The sequence below is a fragment of the Puntigrus tetrazona genome, chromosome 22 (genome assembly GCF_018831695.1).
Source record: "Puntigrus tetrazona isolate hp1 chromosome 22, ASM1883169v1, whole genome shotgun sequence".
In the NCBI taxonomy this organism is placed as follows: domain Eukaryota; kingdom Metazoa; phylum Chordata; class Actinopteri; order Cypriniformes; family Cyprinidae; genus Puntigrus; species Puntigrus tetrazona.
Genome location: NC_056720.1, coordinates 6,375,094 through 6,385,388, shown reverse-complemented (window position 1 = coordinate 6,385,388; position 10,295 = coordinate 6,375,094). Strand labels below are relative to the sequence as shown.

At 32.9% G+C, this 10,295-nt stretch overlaps 1 protein-coding gene across 2 annotated transcripts; it reads right to left on the bottom strand.

Moving 5' to 3' along the window:
- Nucleotides 1–123: 123 nt before the first annotated feature.
- mrasb (muscle RAS oncogene homolog b) lies at nt 124–7,697 on the bottom strand. 2 transcript variants are annotated; one of them, XM_043223850.1, is made up of 6 exons: nt 7,518–7,697; nt 3,460–3,666; nt 2,484–2,637; nt 2,286–2,385; nt 1,340–1,419; nt 124–1,253 (listed from the first exon to the last, which is right to left on the bottom strand). In XM_043223850.1, the coding sequence occupies exons 2-6, from the start codon at nt 3,650–3,652 to the stop codon at nt 1,154–1,156; spliced, it is 627 nt and encodes a 208-aa protein (XP_043079785.1). In that variant the 5' UTR covers nt 3,653–3,666; nt 7,518–7,697; the 3' UTR covers nt 124–1,153. The 2 variants fall into 2 exon arrangements, with proteins under 2 accessions (XP_043079785.1, XP_043079786.1); XM_043223851.1 differs by lacking the exon at nt 7,518–7,697 and adding an exon at nt 7,120–7,429.
- Nucleotides 7,698–10,295: the final 2,598 nt, after the last annotated feature.

Genomic DNA, 10,295 nt, shown 5'->3' with positions numbered 1-10,295 from the left:
TTATAAATCTTCAGAATTAAGATTCAAATTTGCGAATTATAATCTTCAGAATTACGAGATTCAAATTTGCGAGATTATAATCTTCAGAATTGCGTGAGATTCAAATTTGCGAGATTCTTCAAAATTGCGAGATTCAAATTTTCAGATTATAATCTCAGAATTGCAGATTCAAATTTGCGAGATTATAATCTCAGAATTGCGAGATTCAAATTTGCGAGATTATAATCTTCAGAATTGAGAGATTCAAATTTGCGAGATTATAATCTTCAGAATTGCGAGATTCAAATTTGCGAGATTATAATCTCAGAATTGCGAGATTCAAACTTGCGAGATAAAAATCTTCAGAATTGCGAGATTTAAACTTGCGAGATTATAATCTCAGAATTGCGAGATTCAAACTTGCGAGATGTAAACTCGGAATTGCGATTTAAATGCAAAGCTGATAAATGATGAACGTTAAATGCTTAACATTACGTTACGTTACCGTATGTAGTAAAACCGTTCAGTTAACAAGCATTTTTATGGTAAATAGCTGTTAAAGTTATTAAAAATGTATAAAACGTTTTACGTAAAAAATTTTACATTGTGCTATTAATTACGCGTTTTACATATTTAGCGTTATGCTAGTGTCGTGTGCAACCTCAATGCGTTTGTTTTTTTTTCTCGAAAATTTTTCCTCCATAAAAATTAGGAATTGCTCAACTATGGTAACCAGCATTTCCCGCGCCTCCCGAGCGTGTGCCTGCCGTGCGACTTAAATCGCGCGCGTTCCCTTAAATTTTTTTTTTTTTTCGAAGCCGCTACGCTGCATTAACGATCACTTAACAATATAGAATTCGGCACAATAAATATAGAAACACGATACAAAACAAGGCCTCGGAAAGTGTGTCTCTGAATTGTTCTCTGAGAGATAACGTGAGTGAACAGCGCTAGAATTCAGCAATTTCGTCCAGGTGTCGCTCCGCTAAGAAAATAGCGAATATTCCACATTTTTCGCGAATCGCCGCCGATTCTGGAAAACGCGAGCTGTGTTCGTCAGTTCCTGGATATTATCGTAGCTGTGTGTTTGTGTGTGTGCGCGTGTGTTTTAACAGTCCGAGTCACGGAGTCATCATCGCGGCATTGACGCGGCATTGAGATAGAGGGTGTGCGGTCACAGTAAGACGCAGTGCAGCCTCTGGGAACCCGAGGGTCTGTCCGCCCGCCATTTGGCTTTCCTCTTCTTCTTCAGGCCCCGCTCTGGGATCTGCTGACTGTAGGCCGAGAACATCAAAGCTATTGAGACGAACGGGAATGCTAGCACGTAGCAAGCTAGCGGAATCGGCTAAACGGGACTCACCGTATCACTCTGACCAGCTCGTGAAACGCTTTGTCTACATTCATGGGCGGATCCTTTGCACTTGTTTCGATGTATGTGATCTGAAAATGATTATTGCATGTAAAAAGATTATTCATATTAATATTACTATTATAAATGATCATTAGTATTGCTTATTTTATTGTTCGAATTATAATGACAATAATAATAACATGCCGGATGAAAAATTGAGCATGAAATCGAAACCGATTAGATTTCTTCATAACGTATTAATCAGTAATTAATAATTATAAAATAGAAAGTCAACATTAAATCATAATGGGCTGTTTTTTTATGGACTAACATCGCTGGTCATGTTACGAATTGTTTATTGGTTTGTATTACTGTAAAGAATATTAAGTTTTTAAAAGATTAAATAAAATTGCTAATGAGTAAAAAATATAGCAACAACATGGAAATGCAAAACAAAATGTAATAATAATAATAATAATAATAATAATAATATAAAACTTTAACAGTAAACAGTAACAAATTAATTGATCAATAATAATAATAATAATAACATTGCTGGTCTTATTGTAAACTATTTATTGGTTTGCATTGTTGAAAAAATATTATTTATTTATTTATTAATTTTTTAGATTAAATAAAAGTTTAGATAGCAAACTGATCAATATCAACGACAATTACACAAAATAAAAAGAATAATATTATTATTGCTATTTTATATTAATATAAAATAATACTGCTAATAATAATAACAATAATTAACATTATAAAATTAATAAGTCTGGAAAAAAAGTCTTTAATAAACACTGCTAGTCTTATTCATTAATTTGCATTATTTTGACCAAAAAATAACGAAAAAAGTATTTAAAAAAAAAGAATAGAATTTTACAACAAATTGGAAAAAGAAACGATGAAAGTGTCATTTTGGTCCGTGGGTTAAATGTGTTAAATGACTCACGCTGTGTTTGGAGGCCATCTCTCGTCCCTGCTCACTGGTGATCTTGCGTAAATGCACCAGATCTACTTTATTGGCCACCAGAACCATGGGAAACGACTCGCTGCAACACACACACACACACACACACACACCCCTAAGTGAGTAAATGGCACTGAAGATCCATCTAGAAGTGAAGCGTGTGTTCGTGTGAGTTCGTACCGGTCCTTGACTCTCAGAATGAGCTGATGGAAACGATCCACGTGCTCAAAGCTGGCTTTATCAGTGACTGAGAACACGATGAGAAAACCGTCTCCTGTCCTCATGTACTGCTCTCTCATCGCACTGAACTCCTCCTGCCCCGCCGTGTCCAGAACTATAAAATAAGCACAACCACAAATATATACAGCACAGCCGTTTTGTATTTAATTCATTTCTTTCTTTTTTTTTTAACTAAACCTTTTATTCATGCTGTTGATAATATTTAAAAATGTTACATCAGATATATATATATATATATATATATATATATATATTTTTTAATTATTTTTTATTTTATTTCTTAATGTATAGTTTAACTGTGTACTGTACAATGCATAATATTCAAATATAATTAATTTACTTTTTGTTCATTTTAATTTATGATCACTCTTTGCATTGCACTTGGTATCATATTTATTTTTGTATTTTAATATATCAAAAGGTAAAAGTAAAGCAAATGTTGTTGCATTTTTTAATTTATTCCTTAAAATGTTTCTATCACGCATTACGGCACATCAAAATATTTTTTTATATTTAATATATATCATACTAAAAGTGAAAAGCAAAGCACATTTATAAATATAGTAGAATAAGCGTTAAAGATTATTTAAGACATTTCTAAATAACTATAACTGACATCAATTGACATAATAAAAAAAAATGTTTAAAAAACCTCAAATATAAGTAAATACCAAAGTGATAAAAGTGACACAAAACCAACACTGTAAAGACATCAGTTAAAAAGCAAATGTAAAATATGACTAAATATTATAATAATCGCTAATAGTATAAAAATAATACCAAAACAGCACTAAATATAATATGCTTGTGGTACAAAATACACTCTTTCGTTTATTTTTATTTGCAACTTGTATATGTTTCCTATTTGTGTCTAAAACGTCTTGAAGTGTTGCTGGTGTGTTGTGCCGGCTCTGACCGTCCAGGATGGCCCACTGGCCGTCGATCTCGGTGTGTTTCAGGTACGAGTCCTCGATGGTGGGGTCGTAGTCCGGGACGAAGATCTTCTGGAAGAACTGTATGGTGAGAGCGCTCTTCCCCACGCCGCCGTCTCCCACCACCACAAGCTTATACGTGGGCAGGTTGTCCCCGGGAACCACGCTGGTCGCCATGGAGACAGCTACACCTGCCATAAAGAGGAGACGCTGTGTGAAGAGTGTGTGTGTGTGTGTGTGTGATTAAACTAACCTGTCTCAGTTAAAATCGTTCTAGCTGAAAGGACATTTTTGGAACGCTTATGGAGTTTTATATATATATATATATATATATATATATATATATATATATATATATATATATATATATATATATATATATATATATATTTATTACCTACTATTACTACTATTATTGTTCCAATTGTATTTAAAATAACTATTCGCATTTTTGTAAGAATAAAAAAATATGAAATGATAATAAAAGGATGTATTAATAATGATGATGATGATAATAAAATAAATATTAAAGAAATAATGTAAAATGTAAAAATATAAACATCAACATGTTAAATTGTATAATATTTTATTGTATATTAGTAGCAGTGTCATTAGTGATGTAACAATAATAATAATAATTATTAGTAGTATATGAATTACAACTGTTAGATTATTGTTATTATTAAAATATTGATATTAAGACAAACTATTGGCTTGCATTTTTGTAAAAGCAGAATAATAATAATAAACTGATTGATCAATAATGATAACAAAATAAACATTTAAATTATATCATGTCTTATATCATTTATAATTAAATTAGATTATGTCAAAAGAAAAATAAGAATAATGTAAAAATGTACATCAAAATATATTGCAAAATAATATTATGTATTATAATTAGTGGTAATATTAATAATAATAATTGTCATTACAAAAAGTACTATTAGTAGTAGTATATGAATAAATATTGTTATGATCATTGTTGTTATTATTAAAATACTAATGTTAAAAATAACTATTTATTGGCTTGCATTTTTGTAATGGATTGATCAATAATGATAATGATGATCATAATTAACATTAAACTGTAAAATGTATGTAAAATTCAAATAATGTATTAGTAATGGAAAATCTTAAAAAATAATATTAACTATGTTTTATTTTTCCATTATATATTAGTTATATATTAACGTTTTTAAAATGCTAATTATTATTAATAAATATTAAAAATAAAATAATATATTATTAGAAATGATGATTGCTGTGATCCCTTTTATTATTAAAATATGATTAATAACAATCTTTTATTGGTTTGTATTAAATAAAAAATGGATCAATCAAAATTACCATGATAATAATAATAATAATAATAATAAAAATAATAATTACTATAAATGACTATTATTTAAACTACAAACAATGTAACAAAAGTAAACAAATATATATTTATACCAATGTTATATCATGTAATGATATTATATAAACAATATTAAAATTAATATGTTTAATAAATACATGTTTAATAATTTTTTTCCCCCAATAAAAACCAATCCTGTTAAATTCGACCACTTTATTTCATTCTGAATAGATATACTAAATATTATTATAGGAAAACACCGAGTCACTGTGAGTTGAATCCAAAAACAGGAAAAGTATGATTCATGAACGAATCATTACGGTTTCATACACTGATTCACTGAAAACAAAAAAAAAAAAACAGACACAAAAGAACCAGAGCATTCTTCTAGAGTTCGTTTAGATCAACGCGAGACTGAATAAAAGCTTTTTGAGCGAGCTGCTCCTTTAAGAAGGAAAAAAGAGCGTTTTTAACGTCTGAAATGTCCCAAGTGGACTCTACGCTCCAGACGAGACACTCGGACGCAGCGTGATCTCACCCCCGACCGGCAGCAGGAAGCACTCCGACAGACCGAGCTAAAACCGGACCGCCACAATTACGTCAAAGTCTTCCAAAATACAGAGCCTGACGAACAGCAGCTCTTCTGTTAGGATTCGACGGCCCCGAAGCGCTGGCTTCCTGTCGGCCACAATACAGGGAAGTTCGGGATTTCCTTTCTCAAAGCCTCGGGAATACGAGTCCACTCCTTAAGGATTGGAAGAAACACCTGGGTTGAAATCAGGCCCCTTTTGATGCTTACCGTAAGGACGTCTAGATATACAGTTAACGGCTGGGGGATTATTGGAGAATGTTTGACAAGATAATACGAGTTTAAAATTGTATATTTCTGGGATTTCTGGACAAATCATAGCCCAGTGGTTGAATGATACTATAATGATCTTTATTTCTTCAAGTAGGATGTAGACTAAAAAATACTGCTTTAAATAAAATAAAGGTTAAAGTATATTTACGATATATATATATATATATATATATATATATATATATATATATATATATATATATATATATATATATATATATATATCGATATTATTACGTTTATGTTACAAAGTAAGCTATACGTAAAACGTGTTTTTACCGTGTATTAACTGAAAAGATAAATTTTATGTGTGTGTGTGTGGATAGATAGATAGACAGACAGACAGACGGACAGACAGATAGATAGACAGATAGACAGATAGATAGATAGATAGATAGATAGATAGATAGATAGATAGATAGATAGATAGATAGATAGATAGATAGATAGATAGATAGATAGATAGATAGATAGATAGATAGATAGATAGATAGATAGATAGACAGATAGATAGATAGATAGACAGATAGATAGATAGATAGATAGATAGATAGATAGATAGATAGATAGATAGATGAATGAACAGACAGACAGACAGATAGAAAGACAGATAGATAGACAGATAGATAGATAGATAGATAGATAGATAGATAGATAGATAGATAGATAGATAGATAGATAGATAGATAGATAGATAGATAGATAGATGAACAGACAGACAGACAGATAGATAAGACAGATAGATAGACAGACAGATAGATAGATAGATAGATAGATAGATAGATAGATAGATAGATAGATAGATAGATAGATAGATAGATAGATAGATAGGACAGACAGACAGACAGACAGACGGACAGACAGATAGATAGATAGATAGATAGATAGATAGATATAGACAGACGGACAGATAGACAGATAGATAGATAGATAGATAGACAGATAGATAGATAGACAGATAGACAGACGGACAGACAGATAGATAGATAGACAGATAGATAGATAGATAGATAGATAGATAGATAGATAGATAGACAGATAGATAGATAGATAGATAGATAGATAGATAGATAGATAGATAATTCTAAATTTCTATTGATTTTAAAAACAAATATTTGCGTAAATAATTTTCACAATTGCATTAAAATGAACAGAAAACAAAACATGTATTTAATTAAATATCTCATAATTGGGTATAGTTATCGCAAAATTTGATTAAAAAAATCGGTCGATTAATCGTCTTTCTACAAGTCAAATCAATCGAACTGTCAGTGTACTGTAGCTGCTTTCCATTAAACAACTGTACAGTATCTTTTCTACAATATTTGGACTATATATATATTTGCTCATGATATGTTTTATATATCTCTCTCTCTCTCTCTCTATCTGAAGTCTTCAGCAGGCGCACATCAATACACCCACCTTGATCGTTCAGCACGGCTCTCCTAACGCATTACCCGTTAAGCTTTATCTCCGGTAACGTTCCTGCATATCTCCGTTCTCCATTACATGCAGCTGCACTGCAAAGAACGCATCTTCCTGGCAAAAAGGAAACGGTGTCTTTCGCATTTTCGGATTTGTGTGATTTAGCTCGATGTTGCAATTCGCCAATAAGATCGCTTAACGCGTTCATGCATAATGCATAAACGCACGACTCGACTGGTAAAACGTGCATATCCACACAAAAAGCACCCGGCTATCGCAACGAACGCCCGTTTAATAAACGGAACGCGTGATTTTATTCCTTTGTGCCGCTGAGAGATGCAATCAGCGCGCGTTTAACTGTCAAACGAGATCTAATGATACGCGTTCAAAATTACCTTATCACAAGACGACAGCATATGCCAGTAGCCCGTTCCGTTCCCGCAGATGTTGCTGCCGACATTACCGAGTAAATGCACACACAGAAACGTTTGTCTATTTGTTATACAACTGGATGCTGTGGCTTTTTATCGGGCCGCGCGAAGGAGAGCCGTTTTCAGTTCCTCACACCTCGAGAGCGTTCGCTGTTAGTTTACGCTGATCTGCGGCGCTTGCGGGGGGGAACCGGACAGCACCGAGACAAAAAGCGCACTTATTTAAGCAATCAGAGATGTGCGTACGTGTGGAGTTGAATATTTAAACAGCATATATTCGGTCAAAATTAATAAACAGAGCTCTAGTGGGAATTATTAAGCATGAATGTTAAAAACTGGTAGTCGGACACCCCTCTTCCTCTCCTCTTGGTACGGTCCACTGTCAGAGCTCAGTTTGGAAATACTCGCATGAGTCAATTCCTTATTTCAGACGGTCCATATGTGTTAATGCTAATATTACTTCATGCAGCTGTTTGGCACATTTTATAAGACAAATAAATGAAATACATAGCAATAATAATCCCATAATAATTCATTAAAACAAATAAATAGTTAAGCGACTGTCCATAAAGTTGCAAATAAGGGAATATAGAATGGGTTTTTAAAGGCTAAACTGTATTTTATTGAACAAACGGAAACAAATTATATAGCTGATATCAATATTTGGTGCGCATGAAATGCTAATTATGCTGACTATGTCACTAAGAGAAGTTAAAGAAATAAATAAAGTAGATAGAAACGCTTTTTTTTTAGAAACGCTCTGTGCGTTTTAAACGTTTAGGTTTGTTCATTTTTGCTAATGAGGGAACTTTAGATGGACGATATACAGGTATGCGCGATCAACATGTTAAAAAAAACTAACAGTTTTTAATTTTGAGGGTTCAGTTAACAAATATCAACTCCGACACGGGCTTTAAATCCATCAAAATGCACCAATTTAAATCCGACGAGCTGAAAAATTAATATGCATATTTCGCAGCCCACGCTCCTTCAGCCAAAGGCAAAGAGGCATTTTGGTTTCCGGCTCATTTGTACACAAACACATTATGTAATTTACTACAGGAGAATATGCTGGAAGCGGCTCTGAAGCGCGCTGTGACTTCACAGCGGTTGCCTAGTAACAGCCGGGCTTCCTCTCGAATCCGGAGCCGCTTCCCGCGCTCGGCGGAGCCGGCAGGAGCTGGCGGACGCGCGCGGACCGGAGCGGGTCGATGTGATGTGACTGTGGCAGAGGTGCGGATCCCGGTCACACCTCGGAGAGGAGGCACGGGGCCCGTATAGATCCTCTCCGGCAGATGGAGCTACAAACACGCAGAGGCTGGGGATGTTAATAATGCAGGGGGCGGGTTGTAAAATATGTGGGATATCTATGAGGTTCCATCACACGATTTAAATATTTGATTAATACAACAACAAAAGTGACAAATTTCACCTGTAATAATATAAAAATGTAATAAAATATCTATCTATCTATCTGTCTATCTGTCTATCTATCTATCTATCTAATCTATCTATCTATCTATCTATCTATCTATCTATCTATCTATCTATCTCTAATAATGTAAAAATGTAATATAAAATATTGGTATATTTTTACAGCTTTATATTATTTCGTAGTATTTATTTTTATGTTTTTAAAATATTCATAATAATATAATATTAAATATTACACAAATATTTCACAGTTATATATATATATATATATATATATATATATATATATATATATATTACATCTATCTAATAATGTAAAAGTGTAATATAAAATATTTGTATATTTCTAGTTTTATATTTTTAGATTCATACATACACACATACATAAATACATGTATATTATTTCATATTATTTTATGTTTTAAATTATTAATATTATTTTTTCATAGTTATATATATATATAATTTATTTTTTTATTTTTTTAAACATCTATCTATCTACCTACCTAATACAATTTTTCAGTCGCTTTGGTACATTTCTCAAATCATCCTTAATATTTGCAAAAAAGTGTGTGCATTTCTCGAAACAATTTCGTACAAACAGCACCACGTAATGGATTTCCTGCAAAAGCCTGCAACTTACACAAACATCTTTAGTTCATCATTCAGGGGTAAGTATGTATGTCATTGAACATATTAGTGCCAGTTAAGAGTTACTTCATGTAAACCACGACTGCGGTTTGGAGGACAGTCGCTGTACTGAAGTGCAGAAGGTTGCGCTTCTTATGTATGTCATAGATCCATTTCAAAAGGGCAAATTTACACATTACTGCAATTGAAAGAGACATAAATGTTTGATTTACGATACTGAGGATAGGGGCGATCTCCCAATATTTAGCTGCACCATTGCAAGGCCATGATTGACAACATGGCACACAACACTGGCCCTTATTTCATCTGATATCCACCTAAAGTCTAATGGAAATGTGTAGAAAATATGTTTGACAGTTTATGACAACTATCAACCATTTTGCATTTAATGATATACAATAAGCTAATGACTAGATGTTTTTTTAGATCTATCTATCTATCTATCTATCTATCTATCTATCTATCTATCTATCTATCTATCTATCTATCTATCTATCTATCTATCTATCTATCTATCTATCTATCTATCTATCTCCGGGTGACAAGTGAACATATGTATCTGTGCATTCGAGGCCCCGCCCCCGAGCACCAGCCACGCCCCCCGCGGCAGACCTATGAGAATGTAGGCGGGGCGTGAGCGGTTGCGCCATGTTAACG